Source organism: Quercus robur, chromosome 6 (assembly GCF_932294415.1).
Source record: "Quercus robur chromosome 6, dhQueRobu3.1, whole genome shotgun sequence".
Classification (NCBI taxonomy): Eukaryota; Viridiplantae; Streptophyta; class Magnoliopsida; order Fagales; family Fagaceae; genus Quercus; species Quercus robur.
Genome location: NC_065539.1, coordinates 41932467 through 41957784, shown reverse-complemented (window position 1 = coordinate 41957784; position 25318 = coordinate 41932467). Strand labels below are relative to the sequence as shown.

The 25318-nt window shown below is 33.7% G+C and overlaps 1 protein-coding gene across 3 annotated transcripts in view; it reads left to right on the top strand.

The window, feature by feature from the left end:
• Positions 1–18120: 18120 nt before the first annotated feature.
• The window catches only part of LOC126688813 (pleiotropic drug resistance protein 3-like), an 83633-nt gene continuing 76435 nt past the window's right edge, over positions 18121–25318 (top strand). Inside the window, exons 1-18 of one of the 3 annotated variants that reach the window (XM_050383674.1) lie at positions 18150–18624; positions 19385–19508; positions 19692–19777; positions 19964–20048; positions 20362–20521; positions 20909–20985; positions 21071–21124; positions 21231–21321; positions 21815–22116; positions 22194–22475; positions 22573–22886; positions 22985–23145; positions 23217–23320; positions 23405–23558; positions 23644–23787; positions 23899–23972; positions 24063–24395; positions 25017–25307. In XM_050383674.1, the coding sequence (XP_050239631.1) occupies positions 18290–18624; positions 19385–19508; positions 19692–19777; positions 19964–20048; positions 20362–20521; positions 20909–20985; positions 21071–21124; positions 21231–21321; positions 21815–22116; positions 22194–22475; positions 22573–22886; positions 22985–23145; positions 23217–23320; positions 23405–23558; positions 23644–23787; positions 23899–23972; positions 24063–24395; positions 25017–25307 (3171 nt within the window). In that variant the 5' untranslated portion in view covers positions 18150–18289. Of the gene's footprint in view, positions 18625–19384; positions 19509–19691; positions 19778–19963; positions 20049–20361; positions 20522–20908; positions 20986–21070; positions 21125–21230; positions 21322–21814; positions 22117–22193; positions 22476–22572; positions 22887–22984; positions 23146–23216; positions 23321–23404; positions 23559–23643; positions 23788–23898; positions 23973–24062; positions 24396–25016; positions 25308–25318 lie in introns of all 3 variants that reach the window. The other 2 variants (XM_050383672.1, XM_050383676.1) reach the window with 2 other exon arrangements.

The window sequence follows — 25318 nt, the reverse complement described above, 5'->3', positions numbered from 1 at the left end:
TTTCTTAACTTGAGAGAGGGGTAAGGTTGCTAGGGTTTTGTAGATCTTGAATGCTTTAGGGCTTCCTACGTCTGGAGAAAGAGAGAGTTTGCAGAAACCGTGGCTTTATATTTCTTAACTTGAGAGAGGGGTAAGGTTGCTAGGGTTTTGAGGAGTTATAATTTTTATTTATTTTTTATTTTTTATGCTGACGTGGAAAATTGTGGTGCCAGCAAAGGCTTCGGTTTTATATATATATATATAGATTATTAAATTTATATTTTTATGTTTTAAGATTTGAATTGTTTATTTGTTGTCTTATTGTGTTTGAACTGTTTTTTTGTTTTTTAATATTTGAATTGTTGTATTGTTAATTTGTTATGCTTTGAGAAGATTTTGTAACGTTATAATTTTTTTTAATAATGCTTTATGAGTTTTAATTTAACGAATTCAAAATAAACTTTTAATAAATTATATAATAAGAAATTTGAGTGTGGTGAGATGGGTACCTGCGAGTATATGCTAGAATGGAGAGGGAAAAACCTCGCAGAGAATAGGTGATAGAATTACACCCATAGAGCATGATCCTAGCAATAAGCAGACCAGCAAATCATGCACTGTGGGTGTAATTCTATCAGAAGATTCAGAACTAACCCCATTGCCATTCTTACAAAACACCCCTACGTTCGGTTAGCCAAAATGCTAAAAAGACAAAGAAAATGTGCTTTCAAATGACCTCACCTAATCGTAACAACAAAAAACGTGGAACACGCAGATATATTGGTGCCGTTTGGATTCAGCGTTTTCCGCTGAATCCAAGCTACGTTTTTCTTTTTTTTTTTTCTTTTTTCCTCACTTCACGTGTTCCAGGGACAATAAGCACTGTAGCAGTACTGTTTATCACTGTTCACGCACTAAAAAATATTAAAAATGGGTCCCACGATACTATTCACATATTTAAAAATTATTTTGCTACAGTACTTTCAGTTTTTAGTTTTAGCAACAATAAGTTCAATTCAAATAGACCCAAATTGAGGACAAGTAGCCACCAAGTGCTTAGCCCAACTGCCAAAGCACCCACTGAGTCAAGCGACTTTGAACTAGAGACTAGAGAAGAGACAAAAAAAAAGGCTTTAGTGGGCATTGCGCATTGGACCCAAGTTAATACAATAATTAATTGCACAAGGAAAGTTAAGTAAGAAGCACAAAGGTTCTATTTTCCAATAAGCCATCATTTCAACGAAACGATGGAAAATTGAAACTTGCTACACAATCACATAACTTTGTCCATATTTTGTAATTTTGGTAAAATTTAAGTACAATACATAGGTATTATTCTTTTGGTTTTCTTCTTAAAATTCAGTCATGCAGTTTTTTTCTTATGAAATGAAAGTTTATTTTTAGTTAAGTATAACTATATAACTGAATTTTAAGAAAAAAAATTTAAAAAAGAACGTCTAAATACTTTACCTAAATGTTATACTTGTAATTTTCTACTGCGGGTAAAACTTTCTCAAAATTTGGGAATATTTTCATTAATAAACATTGGAATATCATCAATATAATAAAAGTTAGGCAATAACAATTATGACTGTGCTATGTGGTTATTTTCTATTTGCAAAAAGTGATTGTAATTTTCTTGCACTAACCTGCTACACATTATTAAAACCATGACTATTATTATTATTATTATTTTAAATCGTTGGGGGCATACAGGTCATGTTTACAATGTAGTGCTCAACTTAAGTATTAAACATTGTGCTTTGATCACTTGAGGGGTATAAGTCCTTAATATTTCTAACATCTTTCACTATTTTTTTTTAGAAACAAACAAACACACAGACAAAAGGGAGAGAAAAAGAAGGTTTTTTTTAAAAAAATTTTTTTTTGGAGGTAAAAGACGATAAAAGGAGTTCTAACTTCTTTCACTATAGGTAAAAGTAAAACTCCCTTACCAAAGTTTCAAATAATTTATAATACTACGTCAATCAAAGAAATTAAAAAAAAAAAAGAAATTTAATAGGAGTTTCATTCTTTATTTTTATATAGTAACAGATTATAATTAACTTTTGATTTTAATTAAAAAATTGGCCTTCTACGATGTACTTTTGGCCAAGTAAGTAGAATTTCAGGGGGGGTTTCAATTAGACCCTAAAGTTTAAAAGTTTCAATTAAAACCATAGATTTTTTCAAATTGTTAGGTCATACACGTTAGGCTTACTCTGTATGGTTTTTTTTTTTTTTTTTTTGGAGAATGAACTTGTGTGGTTTTATTAAGGTAAATCAACTACATCCGAATGTAAAAATGAAACAACATGTGATGGGACACCTTCCATCTATACTTAAAAATCTGATATGTATAATGCATGTTTTGCTAGATTATAAGCTACACTATTGCCACTTCTCTTAATGTGAGAATACGACAATCTTACAAAATTGTTTGCAAACAACTTGACATCCTCTACCAATAAACCCAGTGGGGACAGATTATGGTCTTCTGCCTTCAAAGCTTGAATCAGACCAAGCGAGTCTCCTTCGAGTATGACATTTTGGAAACCCAGGTCGTACGCAAGCTGCAATGCTTTAAGTGCTGCCAAAGCTTCTATTTCCTCTGCCTTGTAAACTTGATTTAATTTTTCTGCACCAGAGGCCATAACAGCTTCATCATGGTTCCGTATTACAGCTCCAATACCTGACATGTTAGAGTTACCAAGTACGGCACCATCAAAATTAACCTTAAGCAAACTAGATTACAGAGGCCTCCACCTTGATCCTCCGATGCCGCTGCTCACAACTTGCATCTCTGCACTCTGAGTGTTTGCTTGGTATTGCGCCAATATAGCTCTTGCTTATTTTGCCACCTGATGAAGCGGACTGGCCTGTAGGTGCATCCAAACTTTATTCCGCCAACTCCAAACACTCCAAGCCGTATAAGCAAACAGCTCCAGGGGCACACATTTCTCATCCATCCATGACAGCAGCTCCTTTACACCTGAGAACCCAATTTCATACTTGAAACCCCATGTTTCCTAATCAGCCCACATCACATCCAACTTTGGACATGACCATAAAGCATGCTCTGTTTCTTCCACATCCAATTTACACCTTTCACAGATTGGGTCTGCAACTATCTTTCTACACATCAAAGCTTGTTTGGTTGGCAATGCGTTACAACAAGCTCGCCAAATAAAATTTTTTACCTTCGGTGGAACTTGCAACTGCCATATCACTTTCCAAACCTTATTAGAGATTGGTGGAGCTTGTGGGTGAGCTTGCAACTTTGATTCCTCTTTAAGGAATCTATAACCAGACCTGCACGTATAGTGACCAGAGGTGGAAAAAGGCTAATAAAGGGTGTCCTCTGCTACACTTCGGCTAAGGGGAAATTTTCTTAATCAACTTTGCATCCTTTACCACAAATAGACCGTCCACCAACTTCTCATTCCATCTTCTTGTGACCGAATCAATAAGTGTATCCATGGTGTGATTCTCAAAACTCTTTAATGGACAATTTGGCTACAATGGAGGGTGTTTTCTTGGCAGCCAATGCTGCTGCCAAATGTTAATTCTTTCTCCACTTCTAATCCTCCATATTGCCCCCCTTTGAATGATGTTTTTCCCTCTAAGGATACTCTTCCATGCATAAGACCCCATCCTTGAATCGGCAGCCTCCATAAATGATGAATTTGGAAAAAAAAATGTGCTTTAAATACTTTATAGAAGAGTGAGGATGTATTATGCAATAGTCGCCATGCTTACTTTGCTAGGAGAGAATCATTGAACATGGCAAGATCTCAAAAACCCATACCTCCAATGGTCTTGGATTTCGTCATCTCCTCCCATTTAACCAAATGGATTTTTCTACGGTCACCCCTTTGCTCCCACCAAAACTTCTTAATTAGGGCCTCAATCTCATTGCACAAACCCATTGGCAATTTGAAACATCTTATAGTGTAAGTTGGGATAGCCTGTATAGCTGCCTTTAAGAGCACTTCCCTTACGGCTTGGGAAAGTAATTTGGCTTCCCACCCTTGAAGTTTCCTCCATAACTTCTCCTTTATGTTGTTGAAGCTTTTTTTTTTTCCTTTGCCCACTAAAGAGGGCAGCCCAAGATACTTCTCACATTGCATGATTTTTGGAACACCAAGGGTCACCTTAATTCCATGCTTCACTTCCTCTGGTATAGACTTGCTAAAGAACAAGGAGGTTTTACTTCTATTTACTTTTTGTCCCAAGGCTTCCTCCTACATTTTTAGTATGTCCATCACCTTATCACACTCCTCTATTGTTGCCCTGCAAAAAATAAGACTATCATCTGCAAAAAGCAGATGCGTTAGTTTTGGGCCTCTCCTACAATGTTAGTATTGCATATTGTAACCCGCTTTCATTACTTGAGGCGCTATAAGTTCTAACATATTTTGCCCTTAGTAAAACTCTATTACCAAAGTTTCAAAAATTTAGAATGCTACTCCAATTAAAACAAAATGCTAAAATTTTAAAGAAATTTTAAAGGAATTTCATTTTTAATAATAATAATAATAATAATAATAATATCGTAACTTTTGGTTTTAATAAAAAAATGGTCTTATTTGATATGATTTTAGTGCTTGTTTGTTTCAGCTTTTAGAAGCTGAAAGGTGCTTTTTGAAACCAAAAAAATAAAATGTGCATTTGGTAAGTTTTTAAAAGTTGCTTTTTCTAAAAAGCTGCATTTTTATGTGTGAAGGAAAAGTCCAGAATGTGAAAGCAGCAAGGAGGTCCATTGCAAAAAAGCGCTGAAGCGCATTTCATGTTACCGTTGGAAGTTGCGCAAATTTCCCAAATTGCCCACTAGTTTTTCTTAAAAACCCAATTTTATCCATTTTTTTATAACACAATTTTACAAAGGAACTCAATAATGAAATTTAAAAAAAAAAAAAAAAAAAAAAAAAAAAACCGATTTGACCCATTTTTACCGTATGTCGTTAGCAGTGGGGAAGAGATCAAGTAGCATTGGGGAGGTGTTGACACCCTATTTTGCAACCCAAATTTAACCTCACATAAAGGGTAAAAGGGTAATTTCACATTGGAAATATGCATCTTGATTCTGGTCATTAAATTTTTAATCTCTTTTCACCAAAATAATCTTGATGTTGGAACAATCAAATCGACTGGTCATGAGCCCTAATCAGACCATTAGATTGAAAGTTATCATCAAATTAAGTTTTAATGGTTGAGATGCACTATCACAAATTGAGTCTGACTATATGTGATTATGAATAATTGATTTCAATTGGTTATAAGTATAATCAATTTGAGATCGATGATATGTCATAATTTGATTGGTTAGGACTACATTTTATGGTAGGGTTGCACACACCTAATTAACTAGATAGTTAAACATTAATTATTCAATGAGTAATTTGTGCAATTATATTTTAATTAGAGTAAATTTGGAACCAATTAAGTCTGAAATGAGAGTGATTGGAGCCATTTAATGTTAATTGGGAGCTAATTCGGGACCCATTAATGTTAATTGTGCAGAAACCATTTTCTAACAAATGATCTCTGCTCACCATTTCATCGATATCTCTCATGATATTTTGAATCTGTGAATGAGGTTAATTTTCCCATAAACTAAACATTCAAGGCTTCAATTTGAGCACAAGAATGAGACAATTCCAATTAGAATTGAGTCAATATGATTTTTTGAAGTTGATTCTACAGGCTATTACAGCAACTACGAGAAAACCGAACTTTGCTTGCTCCTCACTCTCATCAATCTCCACATTTAATGCACCAGATTTTCCCAAAGGCTAAAATGAGGTCTAGGTTCATAATTCTTCGTCAACCCTCATTAAATGACCTTCCATTCATATTTCCTCTACTACTACTATATAAACCCCCCTCTCATTCATTCCAAAGCACACAAAAAAACCCTCATCTCTTCTCTTCTCTTCTCTTCTCTTGAGTTCTAGTGAAGTTGAGTGGTCTTGTCATATCTTGGTCTTCTTGAGACTCAAGGTATTGAGTAAGACTCACTCTCCCTCTCCTAACTCTTCTTTTCCTCCACCCTTAGGACCTCCATTAAGAGTCTCCTCCTCCACCATATGGATCTTGCATGAAGGTATAATCCCCTTCCCCAACTATTTGTTTATGTTGCCATGATGAGAATTTAAAATTAAAGCATGATAATTCCTTTGAATATGTTTGAATGTTCTTAATTGTTCTTATGTGTTCTTCACATGTTCTTGGTTGTTCATCACATGTTCATGCATATCACTAGATTTAATCTTAAATCCACATCGAAAATATGAAAAACATGTTTGTTTATTAATTTTTTCAAATCTTTGAATTTAGGTTATCACCATCCATACACATTCACTATAATTTACTTTTCAATCCAAATGCAATGCTTAATAAATTAAATTAGGGTTTATCACATGCACACATATTAAATTTAACATGCAAATTGATTGATAACATATTAGATAATGTGATATGAATGTTGGCCACCATAGTCTAGAAGATCGGTTTTACCGGGCATGGTGGGTGCCTAATACCTTTCCACCTTGTAACATAGCCTCCGAGCTTAGATCAAGGATTAGTAGATCAAATGCTTTTCCATGTAATTTTTGATTTTTAGATTGTAACTAGGAAATAAAGTTATGTACTTTATCTTAGATTGTATCTAGAACCAAAGTCATGTAATTTTCCTATGATCAATGTAAATTCAATTTCAAATTAATAAAATGAGAAATTTTTCAATTATGGTTTTCTTATTTTTCCAATAATTAAATAAGTGGCGACTCCATTGTAAAACCCGTAATCTAAAAGGAAAAATATAACCAGTTGAACTTCCATTTTTGAGAGGTAATAGCACGATTCCACCCATTCACCTGGGTTTGGCTTAACATTCCATAAAAACGGGCCGGGGGCGCGGTCTCTCACAGGAGGAAGATAGGCAATGGTGAGGGCAGAGCAGATCAGTAGATGACGGAGGCGATTTTCCTCCCTTGGCAATTTCCCCCTCTCTCTATCTTCGTTTGATGAGAATCAAATGGTGTGGTTATGTGTGACCTTTAAGTTTGTGTGTTTTGATGGGATAGAGGGAAAGAAACTTACAGACGAAGTGCTAAAAGAAAAGGGAGAAAGAAAGAAAGAAAATAAAAAAAGAAAGAGGAAGAAATAGAGCTCTCAAGAATGTTTTGGAGTTTGAAGGAAGTTGTAAGGAAAAAGGAGGAAAGAAGGAAAAAAAGAAAAGAGTAAGGGTACATGTGTGGAGGAGAAAAAAAGAGGGGAAAAAAGAAGAAGGAAATGCTATCACAATATTTTTATAATACTTTCATAATAAATCTTAAGTGGTAGGTTATTAATAACTAATATTGGTAAGAAAAAAATAATTTTAATAGTACGTTCAAATTAAAATCAGTGTCAATTTATTACAAATGATTTTTTGTGAAAATGTTGTAAAAATATTATGAATGTAGTTTTTAGAAATGAATGAAAAAAATTGATTTAAGTATTATGAAATAGTTGATTTAAGTATGAAATAAACTCCTTTATATATACATTGTTCTTTTTGGTAATTTACCACTCAAACCACCACTTTATAAGTGCTACCCAAACACTCAGTTTTTTCAAAAAACACTTTTTAATAGCTTTTACTAAACACTTAGCTTTTTCAAAAAGCCCAATTTTATACTCCACTTTTTAAAACCTCCACTTTTTCAAAAAGCACAATATCAAAAAGCTGAACCAAACTTACCCTTATTCATGTTACTTGAAGTAATTTTTGTACTTTTATCTTTATTATCTAATTTCTTTCAACTTCAATTATATTATCAAAATTTAGAAATGACTATGAATGGAGCAAAGTTAGATCATAGGTGTCTTCATTCTTGTCCCTTTCCTTTTTCAAGAGGAAAAATTGGTGCATGATGGGAGTGGGGCAACTTAAGGCGAAAATAGTTGCCATCTATAATGAGATAGCGTTGATGATGATAGGAGTAAGAGAGATGAGAGAGAAAAGGGGAGTGGTGATAAGAGTATTGAGACAGAAATAAATAAAGCCATGTTTGGTTTGCCCAATTTTCATCACCTATTACTCAATTCTCATCATCCATCACTCACTCTTGATGAGACCCACACTATTTGTGCTTGTTTGCTTTGTTTTGGTTTTTCACTTTCCATCACTCATAACTTAAAAATTGAGTGAGAGTGATGGAAAATGGAAACACAATTTCGTTGTTTCCGAATCATGAGATATGGGTGATGGTGGCAAACTTGTAATTAACTAAAGCCAAGTGGGTCCCAATCGAAGGTCAAGTCCCATCCCATGCAGAGTAAGTGCAGAGAACTTATAGAGCCAATGGTCACATGCACCATTCCAATTTCAGTTTTAATTGATTCACCTGATTCACTCTCATTTCCTCTCTTCGACTTTCACATATTGCTCTGTTCTTCACGCATCTGCGTCCGGTTTTAAATTTTTTTTTTCCTTTGCCGAAGCTAGTTCTCATTTTATAAGTTTGCTTATATTGCTCTGTTCTTCACGCATCTGGGTCCGGTTTTAATTTTTTTTTCTTTGCCGAAGCTGGTTCTCATTTTATAAGTTTGCTCATATTGCTCTGTTCTTTACGCATCTGGGTTCGATTTTATTTATTTTTTTCTTTGCTGAAGCTGGTTTTCATTTTATAAGTTTGCTCATCTATTTCTCATTTTGTGTGCAAGTGCTACGTGTGTTTTTAATTAAGCAGTGACTTCTAAAAGCCAATTGAACAACCCCCCACCCCCTTTCCCCTTCAATTCTCATCACTTGACATAAGCAAAATTCAAATCCAACCACAAATTCACACCATTTGATTGTTCAAGATAGATGTACGATATCCAAAATAACAAAATTATGAAATAAAGACCCAACATCATGAAAACGTTAAGTAATAAGCAAAAGACAGAGGTTTCACAGCTCTCTGACCTCAACAGACCCACAGAATTGAAAGTAGAACAAAAAGTATGTCCATTAACACTCCATAAACAAGATACAGAAATTGAAACCCCCCCTCTTTCCCCTTCAATTCTCATCACCATGATTGAGTTAATTGAACAATTGAGCAACACCTTACAATCTTCATATTAAAAAAAACCTAACATAAAAAATTTCAAATCCAACCTCATGATTGTTCAAGATAGATTTACGAGTGTAAGCGACTAAATTTCTAGTTTGAAATAAATCAAACAAGTAAAATAGTTTCACAAATACGAATTTGTATTAATGATTGTGTGATACAATTCTCTGAAATTACAAAAGAGTGATCCTCTGATTCGATCTCCTTGCAAGACTTATTGATTGGATTTGTGGTAATGTGATTTTGACTAGAACACAAAATATCCTTTGATTTGGTTGAGGGATGGATCGAAGATTGCTAAAATGGAATTACAATGAATCTCTGGCTATGAGCTTATTAGAAATCCTTTGTTCTTCACGTTCTTTGTGTTCTTCGTGTGTTCTTCGTCTTCGAAGGTTTGTGGTGGAAGTTCTTCAGGCCTTTAGAAGCTTGGATCCGTAGAGTTTCACTGATTTGTGATTTGTTGATGTTTTCGGACACTTTAGGCTTGATTCCTGCAAACTTTAAGATCTAGGCAGATAATCTGGATGATTCTGCTTCAAATGTTTTTCGATTTTGGGGTTGAAGTTCTTGATACTCTTGAAGGCTTTGAGGCTTAATTCTTGCAGAGCTTTTTCACTTCTGAATCTTTGTCTCCTTAAATGTCTTAGGAAGACTTCTATTTATATGAGTTTGGAGGTGGGTGAGCAACACGTGGCAGAGTCTGATTGGTGACACATGTCACAGCTTGATTGGTCCGCTTATGTCATCGCTTACATGTGCTGAATTGCTTGTGTCATCACTTACACGTGCTGGACTGCTTGTGTCATCGCTTACACGTGTTGATGTATGATTGGTTTTTGCATGACACTTGGCAAATTTCTGTTGGTTTCTGAATAATGATAGCAAAACCTAGCAGCAATATGTGGTGCTTTGTAATTGGCTGTATTTTGTGGACTTGGGTAATGTGACGTGTCAGCTTGTGATAGGTAGGGAATTTTCCCTCTCTACAACGAGATCTGAAGTAAAAAATTTATGAAATATATAGACAAAATCATGAAAATGGTAAGAAATAAGATTGTACCAATAGAGGTCTCACAAATTTCTCTTCAGTAGACTCACAGTGTCGCGATGGGTTTACAAGTTGAAGGTGAGAAAGATGAGCAATGTGGGATACCTGGGTTGTGTTTAGAGTTAGGAGATTGGGATTCCTTCATGTGGGTTTCTGGAGTTCGAGATGAAGGAGGAGAGGGGAACCTCTGAAAGCACCTTCAGCCCTCTTGGTAACAGAGGGATCTAACACAGTCGGTTCCTATGGAGAAAAAGAGGTGATGGGGAGGTAGAGAAGTGAGGGGCAGAAAATGAGAGGCAGAGTGAGGCGAAGTGAGGGTTTGAAGAGCTGAAGATCGGCGGTGAGAGAGTGGAGACGCTATTAAGGTCAGAGAGTGTTGAAGTTGTGGACAGAGTGTTTTGTTGTGGAAAGGGCGTGAAAAGGAGAGAGAGAGACAACACGGGTAGGCTTTGGTGACCGTTCTGTACACCTGCTTTGCAATTGATTTTTGTGAGACCTAGGGAGTGACATAAAGGTGAGTGTTTGAATTGAAAAACCCATTAAGATATTCCACCCAAACGACCCACCAAGTAGAGTTATGACTTTATTTGAGTTAGAGTTATAAGAATTGAGTTAAGAGTTTGAGTGAGGAGATTTGAGTGATGGGTGATGAGTGATGAGTAACTTTCAATCCAAACAGGGCCTAAGTGTTCCAACTTCCAAGGCAATAAAAACTTGTATGAGACTATATGGAGTTGGTCAAGTTGGGGTGGTGCAGAGAGGTAATTTTACCAACCCTAAATGTTTTCTTAGTTTACTTGAGATTTTTTTTTACTAATTTGTGCATGCATTGCACTAGCATCAGACTAATATTTAATACATTTCAGTCATAAATTTATTTTATAAAAATAAGAACAAGATATGAAATAATCTAAGAATTTTGTCAAAATGATTCAAAATATGATGTATAGCAAAACATCAATGCCATGCTAACATTGATCTTTTGCGTATGTTAGGGAATTTTCTTGTTCCTCTCCAATATAGAATATGGGTTAATATAAATAATTATCCTTTATTAACTTTTTTTTTTTCTTTAAAGGAAATCCAACTTTAATAAAGCTCAAATAAAGAACCAGTTGTATCTACTTTTTTTAAACCCTTTCTCCCCCGGATATTGCAAGAAATAGTTTTTTAGTTAACTTGGAAAGTGAATATGCTATAGGTTAAAAGATTTTGAATGCAAGGGACTTTTGAAGGAAGAATTCAATTTGTTTGGGGCTCTAGCCTTGGATACAGTTTGGATGTTAAGGAACCGAGCCATTGCCGAAGGATTCATTCCAACACCGTAGGATCTATCAAAATCTTTACGCAAGTTGGCTCATAAGCGGCTCAAACCAAATGTAAACTGCTATGAAGTAAATTGTGAGAGATCATACTTAAGGAGACTCCAAGATTGAATATATATATATATATTGGTTTATATATATTATTTTAATCACTTACCCTTGTTATTATTACTTATCGTGAAATTTCACTCATGCTGCATGGTCTAACATCCAACCTAAGATGCATGGATACTTCATTTAGGATGTCACACCATGTCGTACTTGTAATTTCCTGTTATAATTTTTTAAAAATTACTAATTGTATCGTACCTATACCCATATCCATGTCAATGTTTGTGCTTCTTAGCATCCAACGGTAGCTTTTATCTGGGTTTCTACTTTCTAGTGAGGTTTCTCACGTGCTGGCGGGATGGCTTTTGAGTCAGCCTTTTGATTTTTTATGATGTAATGTGTGCTGAGTCTGCTGACCCCCCCCGTTTTGAGATGGTGATATTCGTGGATGCTGGTTTGTAATCTTCCTTTCGGTTTTATTAATAAAGTGATATCATAGGTCATAGAATCAAAGTGAGAAATGGAAACTGTCATGTAGTTCAACTTCTGCTGCATAGGACAGACAAGGTTAACATCAAAAAAAAAAAAAAAAAAAGTGAAAAGATAAGGTTTCTTTCTTTTCTTTTCTTCTTTCTCTTTTTTAATTATTTTTATTTTTATTTTTATTTTTTTTGGCTGAAAGTATAATGGTAAAGGTCGAGTTGATAGATAAAATAGACAAACAGTTGCTTGAGTATGAGAAAAATATCAATAAAGTTGGATGATTTTAAAAAAGGGAGAATCCCTTAGCTCCCATTCTCAAATTTAATTTATTAAATAATTAAAAATGAACACTTATGGCCTGTTTGGATGTTAAAAAATAGAGGGGGAGTAGAGTAGAGTGAAGGAGAGTAGTTTAATTACTTTGTTTGGGAGTTTTTTAAGGAAGAAGGGAGAGGGATTTGGAGGGATTTGGAGGGGTTTCAACTACCTCCAACCCTTCATTTTTAATTCCCCCAAATTGGAGAGATTTGGAGGGAGAGTAGATCACATATATTATTAAAAATATAAATTATCTAATTTGCCCTTGATATATTAACAAAATTACAAAACGAATTTGTTTGTTTCCCTAGAAAATTTGAGGTTAATGAAGCAATTTCTCTTCACACTGTTTTTGTTTAAGCTTCACCATTTTAGATTTGAGCTTTGTGTAAAAGGTGTTTGGATTTTGAGATTCAGGTTGGATTTGGCCGGAGAACATGGCGTCGTCGTCGTCGTCGTCGGCGTCGACTTCGGCGAGAGCTGGAGGAGGCTCCGATCAACTTCGCAGCCGCAACAGGTTACCGTTCATGGTGATGACTTCACTGCCGGCTTTCACCACTCGCCGTCGAAGTCAAGTACAAATCCGCCGCCGCGATCGAGTTCATCGCCGACCTAAACCACGGTCGTTGACCCGCCGGTCCAGTTGCCGATGAAGCACGACGGCGACTCCCCTTTGATTCCGGTGAACTATCCCGACGACGAAGAGAATCTTGCTTTGCTTGCTCTTCGTTCTCCAGGATTTCGCTTTCTTTTTTTTTTTTTTTTTTTTTTTTTTTTTTTTTTTTTTTTGGTTGTGTGCGTTTTGGGGGATTTGGTTTGTGTTTCTGTGAATTTTTTTTTTTTCCTCTACTTGTGCCTGCGTTTGGTTGCTCAGAAAATGTGGAAAAAAAATGGGAATTTGGATTTTGGTTAGAGTTTTAAAAAACCTACTAAATTTGGCTATGTTTAGTATTTTATTAAAACTGATATGAACACTTTGTTTTCAAATATTCAGATAACAGTTCAATTTTGACTGATTTTTACTTTTTTTTTTTTTTTTTTTTTTAATGTTTTTAGGTGTATAAATTGTTTTTTTTTTTGAAACATTTTTTATTTATTTATTTTTCTAAAAAAAAAAATCACTAACATATTTTAAGATTTGGACAAATGATAATCAAGTTCAAAACTTTACAAAACTAATAAATTAATCATAAATCAATATTACAAGTTTATTTTCAAATAGGGGTAAATCTGTCTATTTTAATCATTTTCTCTAATTTCTTTTCTATTTTTTAAAACATCCAAACAAGGGGAAAGGCTAATTACTCCCTTTCCCCTTACTAATTTTAAAAACATCCAAACAAGATGGAGGGGAATCATTCCCCTCTACTCTCCTCCCCACTACTCTCCTCCCCTCTACTCCCCTCTACTCTCCTCCCTCTCTAAACTTCCAAACAGGCCATTAGTCAGATCCTTAAGTTATGTCAATTTTTATTTGATATATTAAACTTACGAAAATGAACTGTCACAGTCCAGCGAAATCCGAATCGTTTTCTGAAATAATAATAATCCAAAGCGAAAAAGGTTTTGGTCTTGTCTTAGTGGGAGCGCCTTCCTTAATTATAATGGTTCTCAAGAGACAGGTACACCATGTTTTGTCTGATAGGTCATAGGTAGGACAAGAAATAAATTAAAGTAAGTGGTTTATTGAACAGTACAATCACATAATTGAATGAAGTCACGTAATTGAATTTATTAGTTAAGGAATCTGAAGTAAATTTTGAAATGACTCAAATTTGGTTTTTGAAATGACACAAATTTGTATCAAACTCGAACTATTTCGAGTCCTAGTCCATTTATGCACCGTTTATTTTGTTGAAATATAAATTTTTTTCATAAAAATACTATAAATATGAACCGTTTATTTTGTTGAAATATAAATTTTTTTGATAAAAATACTATAAATAAAATTAAAAGGTAATTAAAATAGTATAGTAAAACTTATGAATAATATCAAAAAGTGCAATGAGATCATAAAAAAAAAAAAACTAAATAGTTAAAAAAGGCACTTTTTAAGTTTTCCCCAAACGCAAACTTAGTGGCTAATGAATTGCCTTTCATAGTTTCATCGCCTAAGAAAAAAAAAGAATATATATATATATATATATATATATATATATATATGAGTTAGGTTCAAGTTACACCTGGTGTAATTTTAAGTAATATTACACCACTCAATATTTTTTAATTCAATGCAAATTTTGACAAATTCACCGTTAGACTATATTTTATTCGTATATTCTCTATACTTGCAAAATTTCAAGATGATCAAATATTAATAGTCATGTTATCAATTAATTATTTAAATTCAAATTTTTATAATTTAAAATAATGCATAAAAGATAAGTTTATAGATTGAATGGTAAATAACATTCAATTGACATAAAAATTGGTATGAGTGTTGAGAACATATAGAACATGTAATTCAACGGTGTAATTTTCAAAATATGAATTTTATAACAAGTTATTGGGTAATGTAACATTACTTAGAGTTACACCAAATGTAACTTGAATCTAACCTTATATATATATATATTTATTAAAGAGTAATATTTTTTTATTGATACGCTTTTATTAAGACACATTAACGACCACATCATCCCATATTTCCAATACTTTCACTCACATTTTAAACTATTTTTCTCTTTATTAATTCATCACCGTAAAATTACACTTTCTCTAACTTTTATCTTTTTATTTTTCCATTATTTTATACATTAACGTTACAATTTCTTCATCCGTCCATTTTCCTTTAATTTTGACTATTCCTTTCCCATTTATATTTACTATAAAAATTTATTATTTTCTCTTTCATTCAATTTATATATATTTTGCCCACACAAAAAGGTGAATACTTCCTCTCTCTCTCTCTCTATGTGTGTGTGTGTATATATATATATTCCTTTATCCTTTATTTCTTTTGGTGAATTTTTAATTCTTTATTGCATCTTTACTTTAGGTTGATGAATTTTGTGTTGAACACTACTTTGGTTTAATGTGATTTGGTTATATTTTAATTTGTTATCTTTTTCTTTTCTTTTCTTTCATTATATATTAATATATAATAATATAATGTTATTTTATAGGTAGTATGACTTGGATAATTTGGTGTTTACAACTATATATTTTCTTTTGAGTATTATTCTATTCATTTTATTTTATATGAATTTGCTATTTCTCTCATATTCTCTCCCAAAAAAGGTGACTACTCTCTCTCTCTCTCAATTTTTTATTCTTTCTTGCAATTTAAATTTTGATTGATGAATTTTTGTATTTTTTTTAATCTCTAGTTTGGGTTTATATATTGTGGTGGTTTGTTTTTAAGTTCCCCATCACATGTACTCTTTTTACCTCTTATAGTTTTTGTTTGAGTTAATTCTTAGATATTTTGGAAGTAAGAATTTGAGTTTATATCAAAATACAATCTACATGACTATTTATTTAAATGTGTCTATAAATTATTTGAGTAATATCAATTGTAAATTTGTGATGAGTTTGATTATCATTCTAATCTACTTAAGAGAATGAGAAATTTAAATCATTAATTTGAAACTTAAAATAGTATTGTCATACCAAAAAAAAAAAAAAACAAAAGTTTGAAAAATATAAACCACTTCAAAAAATAATAATATCAATCAAACACACTCAATTGTTTTTAATTAAAAAACACTCAAAATAATAGAATAGTATATTTGTAATATTATATATATACCACGTTACAAAATAATTATATATATTCTCACACATCGCATTGACAAGCAACTAAAAAAAATAAAAGCAGAGCAGCAGCAGTAAGCCAGATATATAAATTTCTCCATTTCCTTTCATTTAAAAAAACCAGATATTCTCAAAAAAAAAAAAAAAAACCAGATATTATCTCTCGAACTTCCATTACTATATATATTTAAATGAAAAAAGAACTTCCATTGAAAGTTGTAGTTCAGATTTGACAAGATCATATATTGTCAAACCGGTGATTTGAAATAAGGCGTGTGGAGTGGAGAACAATATCTTTCCCAATGATGATGATTGATACAGCATATCGTTTGAATAAAATGGTGGGGGACAAACCTTTTAATTTCCGGGTCAGCAAGGGAAATGAATTATTGTTTCCTCACTAATTTAAGAATGATATGTCGGTCAAAAAAAAAAAAAAGAATAATATCATAAGATATTCATTACCACGTCATCAAGAATGATATCACAAGACACCATAATAGTCCAATGCACAAACCGTTGGGTTGTAAATTGACGTTAGTTTAATTAACCGGTTACCTAAATTGATCTAAATAAAAAAGGCACACCGCAACAGATTGATTGCAATATATAACTTCACATTAAACACCGATAAGATCTTCGATAATTGGTGTTGGAGACTTTGCTTAGTACAAAATCATTGGTGTACAAAAATCACAACAATGTATTATTCGTTCTCTTTTCTGAACTCATAGGTTCAATAGGTGGGGGCTGAGTTTTCACTCTGAAAGCCTTTCAGTCTCTACAATCTTTGAATACGTAGTGCATAATGGGTCCTTAAATAAACTCTCTATTAGGGTTAAAAAAGACCACAATTAAAGCTGACTTAAATTAAAACGTTTCAGCCAATCCCGAAGCTAGATCGATTGCCAAGTGTCAAGCTGGTGTCAAGATTTATTGAGTCTCAATTGATCGGTTGGTTTCGAAGTCTTTGGGTTTGTTCAGATTATGACTTCAATTGATGTCACTTGAACATTTTCTAGAAACACTAGGCTAAGACTTGAAATACAATTAAACAAAGTTTTAGATATGGATTGCCAATAGTTAATCATTTTGGAACTCACGGGACCAGCAATAATACAAAACTAGACACAACAAGAAAACATAATTATCTAGAGTCATGGTTTATCTAGACTTTAGAGTCATGGTTTAGGATTTAAATATATACATATCAACATGTTCTGATAACTTACCACTTGATGCTATCAAATAAAAGTAAATTTAATTATTTAACTATTATTCTAACACCACTCCTCATATATTGGTCCACACTCTTCTTAATAAGTGAGGTCCAAAGAATTTTTAGGTTTTTTTTTTTAAAATAAAATTTTAATTTTAAATGAGAAGAAGATTAGAGACAAAGTTCAAACTCAAAATACTAGCTCTATACCTTAATAAATTATTACTTGATCATAAAGTTTAAACTATTAAAAAATTTAAGTATTTAACCATTATTCTAACGTGTTAAATTTATGGAGACTATGAGGTTTCTTTCAAACAAAAAAAAAAAAAAAAAAAATCTGGAGACCGGTTTCCATCAATAGGCAGCTGCGTATGCCATAAAGCAGAGAAGAAAGATTGAAAATCCTCGAAGAAGTTAGTTGTCCCTTTCTGCAACTATACAATCCCAACATTTAAGCCAAATTTACAAAATGTCACAATTTTAGCAAGTTTTTTGAAGGCATTCCATCAAAGTTATTTAGTTATACATCATATTTTTGGTACTCGAGTTTGACAAACTTGAATTTCAACTCAAACTCGAGTTCCATATAGCTCGCATGGCATGCCAAACAGTGAAGACCATACTTCTTGGAACTCGAATGTCAAAAATGTGTTACATAATTAAATAATTTTGTCAAGGTTCTTTTTCCCTTAAATTTTGCTAAAATTATGGTATTTGGAAAATTTGGTCCAACATCTAATAGTTTACATTATATTCCCAAGCAACTTGGCATCAATAAATATCTGGGAAATTGCTTTCAGCAAAAAAAAAAAAAAAAAAAAAAATCTGGGAAATTGCTTTCAGCAAAAAAAAAAAAAACGTGGGAAATTACTGGTTAAATTAAAAAAGCAGTGTCTTTTCTGTTCTTGGGTTATTAGAAATACAAGAAGTTGTCTACAATACTCATTATAGACAACCTCACTGAAGGCCAAGAAAAAAAAAAATATCAGTTCATAAAATGGAGCTAACAACAATTGGAAAAAGCACCCAATCATCATTTCAACCCCACGCTTCAACTCTCGATGCTGGTGGAGATTCTATCATAGAGGAAGATGAGGAACTTGAGCTGCAATGGGCAGCAATTGAGAGACTACCAACATTCAAACGGCTCAGAACCTCAGTATTTGATATTGATCATGACAATGGAAGTGGAAAAGAATTTAAAGGTAAGAGAGTGACTGATGTTACCAAGCTTGGAGCAGTTGAAAGACATCTGTTTATTGAGAAGCTCATAAAGCACATTGAGAATGATAATCTCCGGTTGCTGCAGAAACTAAGAGACAGGATAGACAGGTATCTCAAATTTTAGTTAATATATAGTGAAATGCTTATCTCGTTCCAAATGCTTCGTTTACATATATTTTCTTACCAGTCAGAATAGCACTCCAAAGGCCTCTAAATTACAGATAATTTAAGCTATGTTTTTATTTCTATTATGACCTCTAAGTTCAGCCTGTCACAGCACAGAATTTTCTGCCACTTAATAAGTGATCAGAGTAACAATACATGTAGTTGAACTTGACTAGTTTTTTGAGAATCCATAGCTGAGCCTAAAAGTTTGGGAGCAACGCTTAGTGGTTGTTATCATAAGAGATCAGAGCAGTAAAGCTTTTTTGGATCTTATATTAGTTAAGTACTTCGTGGTCAAAGTAAACTGGTTTTATAAAAAAAATTCCTTTGATGATACATCCAATCCACAAAATCAAACTGCCATACATATCCTTGGTTGTCCTGCCCTTAGGCTTTGACAGAATTGAAAAAGGAAAGCCTTTTAATTAGTTGTAGGAATTGTTAGGTTGATAAAATCTGTGCTCAAGGGTTAGATATTTTCTTAATTTATTTAAAACTTTCTTTGATTTGTCATTAATTTTATTGTGGTGCAGGTAGAAAATGCTGGATCCTTTTTTTTTTTCTTCTTCTATCTATCTTTGTTTATCTTTTTTGTCATATGAGTTTTATGCATGTGTATATCAATGTATATGGAACTCTTCCTGACTGACACTAGTCAGATATGTATCATTTTGATGAATTAAAAAGTGAATTTTCCTGTTAGAGTGAACGTAAAGTTACCTACTGTGGAGGTGAGATATAAGAATCTCTTTGTGGATGCAAAGTGCGAGGTAGTTCAAGGAAAGCCTCTTCCAACACTATGGAATTCCATCATGAGTCCCTTATCAGTAAGTAGGCATTTCTACCTTCTAATTGTAGAAATATCCAGGCCAACTTCCTGTTCTACCTCTAAATCCTGAGTCAAAGAAATAATACATAAAAAAAATAAAAAATAAAATTCCACTGTCGTCATCAGCAAAAAGAGCTACAACTTTTGATTGACAATTCTACTGAATTTATCTCTTGGACAGGTTTTTACAAAGGTAATACAGTGCAATTCTCAAGAAGCCAAGATAAACATTTTAAAAGATGTCAGTGGCATCATCAAACCATCAAGGTAAGCCAAATATATGTTCCTTGCATAGCAACAAAGCATAAAATTTATATGATTAGAAATATACATTAAATCAATGCTAACTGAACAAACTCACCAAGTCAGCCAAGTTATGTAAGTAGAACAGTATGCTAAGATTTGGGAGGTGGGCCAAAATTGTTCACTTATGGAATTTCTCTATGAATGCAGGCTTACACTTCTTCTCGGTCCGCCAGGCTGTGGGAAAACAACCTTATTATTGGCTCTTGCAGGAAAGCTTGATCAATCTCTCGACGTTAGTATTTCAAAAAACTATAGTAGACAAGCTTAAAAGCAATACAATGCTAGGAAATAAATTTTCATTCTTAAAAAAATTCAAGATTCTATATACTTTAATTTCAAATCATAAAGAAATTACACCCAAACATGGGTAGTTTCAAAAAACATGATCAGCCATCACATTTATGCCTTTTCATGCACATAAGGATTTCAATTACTATGAACTTATAGGAAAATAATCTTATTTATAGTTCATATACATGTTTACAAACTAATCATATCTGGATGTCACAATCTTTACAATAATCTTCAGCTTTTCCTCACTACAGGTGGCAGGGCAAATCTCTTATAATGGCTACATGCTAGATGAGTTTATTCCACAGAAAACATCAGCTTACATAAGCCAACATGACCTGCACCTAGCTGAGATGACTGTGAGGGAAACAATCGACTTTGCAGCACGCTGCCAGGGTGTTGGAAGCAGAGCAGGTAAGGTTCCTTGTTTCCTTCATGTAGTTATTAGCAGGGTAGTTGTGCACCCATATCAATTTATTTAATTTGAACTTATTTCTTGTTGAAGATTTCTGTTTATGAAATTTTAGTGGAAAAAAAAAAGATAATCTACGTAAAGATCTACATGATTCAGTAGTGTGCCTATATCCACAGGAGTGAGTGGCTAATCATTCCTCTATATGAAAAACTAGGGTTTACATGTTTATACTGCCAGTCTGCCCCTATTAAAAAACCCTAACCCAGTACATTGAATTTCCTAACATACCTTACTGTACCTTGAGACATTTAAACTAGATACTTGTGTTACTTTCTCATTCAGAATATGAGCCACTACCAATAACATTTTTTTTTTCCACTCTGCAGATATCATGATGGAAGTAAGCAGAAGAGAGAAGGAAGAAGGGATTGTCCCTGACCCTGACATTGACACCTATATGAAGGTATTCATAAGTTGGCAATTTTTTTTTAAAGTAATTACTAAAAGTCTTTTTGAGAGTATATTAGGCAGTAACAAAATACTTGCAGGCAATATCAGTAGAAGGACAAAAAAGAAATCTCCAAACAGACTATGTTTTAAAGGTAGCTTTTCTTTAAGCAGAGCTTGATTAAAGTAGGCAATGGAATATTTCAAACAACAAGTTTTTATCAAATTTGATGTGTAAAGTACAATATTTTGGCCTTTTAGATCCTTGGACTCGATATCTGCAGTGATACAATGGTTGGAGATGCATTGAAAAGAGGCATTTCCGGTGGCCAGAAGAAAAGGTTAACTACAGGTTGTTAAAAATGATAAACATGCTGTTAATTTCGTTTTGCTAATGATTCTACCACTACTAGCACATCTAAGTTTATAAATTCTATAAGAGGTTCCCTTGAACAAGAAAAAAAATCAATACAAGCTTGATATCTTTCTAAAAGCTTTTGTTGGGCAATCTTTTTGCTACTTCCTCCCACTTTCTTTTGTGGGGCAATTAAAATGGTTAGAATAATAGTTAAATGATAAAGTTCATAATTTCTTCACAGCTTAAACCTTAGGGACAAGTGAGAATTTATCATGGTATTAGAGCATGTGGTCCTGAATTTGAACCCTGTGTCCACTCTAACTGCCATTTTAAAAGTTAAAAATCTCACATGAAGTGGTAGTTTATCAAAAATGGTCTTATATTTGTAAAACCTGTTCCCTAGTGTTGTGAGAAAAGGAAAGAAAATATTTTCCATGCAGGAATATTCTTCTCAACCCAGGGTTTTCATGGCTACTTTGCCTGGCAGGGGAGATGATTGTTGGTCCCACAAAAGCTCTTTTTATGGATGAAATATCGACTGGACTAGACAGTTCCACAACCTTTCAGATAGTTACCTGCCTTCAGCAATTGGTGCACATCACAGATACAACTGCATTAGTTTCACTTCTTCAGCCAGCTCCTGAAACATTTGATCTATTTGATGAAGTGATATTAATGGCAGAAGGGAAAATAGTATACCATGGTCCTCGAACTCATGTACTTCAATTTTTTGAGGATTGTGGTTTCAAGTGCCCAGAAAGAAAAGGTGCTGCAGACTTCCTTCAGGAGGTGAGAGAACATGATTCCTGTTTACAGTTGACATTAATCCTAATTGTCTCATATGCTCAAATTTCAAACATTTGCAGGTTATCTCCAGGAAGGATCAAGAACAATACTGGTACCATGCTGACCTTCCATACAATTATGTTTCAGTGGATCAGTTCTCTCAAAGGTTCAAAGCTAGTTCTTTAGGACAGAAGTTAAATGATGAGCTCTCAAAACCATATGATAAATCTAAGAGCCACAATAGTGCCTTGTCATTTGATATTTACTCTTTGAGCAAATGGGAGATGTTCAAAGCTTGCATGGCCAGAGAGCTACTTCTCATGAAACGGAATTCATTTGTCTATATTTTCAAAACTATGCAGGTGATAATTTACTCATATGACTACTTAGGCTGGTGCATCTACAATAACATTCTCAATCACATTAAACTAACACATTTCCCCTTCCTTTATCCTGCAGCTCATCATCACTGCATTTATTACAATGACAGTATTTATGCGTACTCAAACAACTGTCGACTTGATCGGTGCCAATTATTTTTTGGGCTGTCTATTTTATACAATTGTAAGACTCATGACTAATGGAGTTGCGGAGTTGTCCTTGACAATCACTAGACTTCCAGTGGTTTACAAGCAAAGATCATTCTATCTGTATCCGGCATGGGCATATTCTATTCCAGCATCTCTCCTAAAGATTCCACTTTCTTTGGTTGATTCAATACTTTGGACAGTAATGACTTACTATATTGTTGGGTATAGCCCTGAGGTAGAAAGGTAAGTACTTTTCAAAATCCAATTGAACAAAAATATTAGAAGGATAATCTCTCTCTCTCTCTATAAGCATTAATATACATTTTCTACATATGGCTTAGGTTCTTCTTCCAGTTCCTTTTGCTGTTTGCTCTACATCTAGAATCAACGTCCATGTGTCGTTTCATTGCCTCAGTTTTCCGGACTATGGTTACTGCATCAACTTGTGGTGCTTTGATCTTAGTATTAATCTTTTTGTTTGGAGGCTTCATTATTCCTCGACGTGAGTATAAATTATTTGCTTTGATTCTCAGGGATAACAACTAGACTACTTACAGAGTTTCTTCTTTGTAGCCTCTTTACCACCTTGGTTGAGATGGGGTTTCTGGCTTTCTCCCATGAGTTATGCGGAAATAGGTATAGCACTGAATGAATTTCTTGCTCCACGATGGCAAAAGGTACTTTGAAGAAGACCTAATATTTTTTTGCCATGCTAATTTACAGGAGCAACTAAATAGCTTTAGTTCATTCTCATTTTGTAGGTTTCGAAAGGAAACATGACCATAGGAATGGAGGTTCTAACTACTCATGGTTTGAACTTTGATGGCTATTTCTATTGGATATCATTGGGAGCTTTGTTCGGGTTCACAATACTTTTCGATATTGGATTTATCTTAGCCTTAACTTACATAAAGCGTAAGTTCATTTCAATTAATAAACTAGCATAAAGATTGAATTTTTAAGTTTCATCCATTCACCTGTAAGCCTATCATGAATACAGCTCCAAAGATTTCTCGAGCTATTATTTCAAAAAAAAATTTCTCTCAGCTACGAGGAACAGATGATTGTAATGGAAGCGCAGAGCTGGATAACCAATCAACTCTAGCTACTTCTCTGCAAACTACTGTAGAAACAAGAAATTCTGGTAAGATAAAACTGTTAGCCAATAAGTTAGTTAACAAAAAAATTAATTCTCAATACAGTAAATAAATTTTTGGTTCTAAGATGATACAAGAGAATGCGGTTGGTTGTACAGGGAGGCTGGTCCTGCCATTTGAGCCCTTGACAATATCATTTAAAGATGTGCAATACTTTGTTGATACCCCTCCGGTAATCAAGTGCAAATGATGATTCACATATGATTATTTTGAATATGTATACAAGGTAGAACTTACTTGTTGCTACATTCCTTCTGCACAGGAAATGAGAGAGATGGGTTTCAGTCAGAAAAAGCTTCAGTTGCTTCGTGATATTACAGGAGCATTTAGGCCAGGAATTCTTACAGCACTTATGGGCGTAAGTGGAGCTGGAAAAACAACTCTCATGGACGTCCTCTCTGGGAGGAAAACTGGAGGTACTGTTGAAGGAGATATAAGAATAGGAGGGTATCCCAAGGTCCAGAAGACATTTGCAAGAATATCAGGTTACTGTGAGCAGAATGATATACATTCTCCATGGATTACTGTAAAAGAATCAGTGACATACTCGGCTTGGTTGCGATTGCCACCTGAGATTGATTCAGGCACAAAAGCTGTATGATATCCTCCAGTTCCTCTCCATAGTTATCAATAGTACTATCGTATAGAATTTCAAACAATTTCTGAAGGGACTCAAAATTTCAAGATTGTCTGCATTACTAAATTAAGCCTTATACCAACTATATGGACTGGCTACAAGAGTCTTTAGCAATCTAAGTCAAATTCAATAATTATTGTAACGATAAGAAAATAGAGAAGGCATTGGTGGGTCTAATGGAGTGAATCTTCAAGTTTTTGATTTGTCATGGGGATTGTGACTGTTGACTTTTGATTAAGATCAATACATGACATTGTCCCAAAAAAATATTGGCATGACAGAAACTTAATGACTTGAGACTTGTGTCCACTAATGTGTAACATTTTTAACACTTAAACAACCACTGTAATTTGCTTAAAATTTGTGGGAAAAACAAGAGAATGATAAGGAGATTTCAAATCATGTTTAGATAAATGCATAAAACCCTGAATATTGGTGCAAATGGCACAAACAAACAATAACTGATACTAGTACGTAAAATTTCTAGTGAAGTTAGTATACTGCCATAGATACTCTATGAATTACATGGTCTACAATATTATAATGCATTCATAACAGTCTCTATAATATGTCATGCAGAGATTTGTAGAAGAAGTTATTGAAACAATTGAACTTGATGGTATCAAAGATTCGTTAGTTGGAATTCCAGGCCAAAGTGGCCTATCTACTGAACAACGTAAAAGGCTGACAATTGCAGTGGAGCTTGTTTCAAATCCATCAATAATATTTATGGATGAACCTACATCGGGTTTAGATGCGAGAGCAGCTGCAATTGTCATGCGTGCAGTGAAGAATGTAGTATCCACAGGAAGGACAACGGTTTGCACCATCCACCAACCAAGCATTGACATATTCGAGGCTTTCGATGAGGTAGAAGAAAT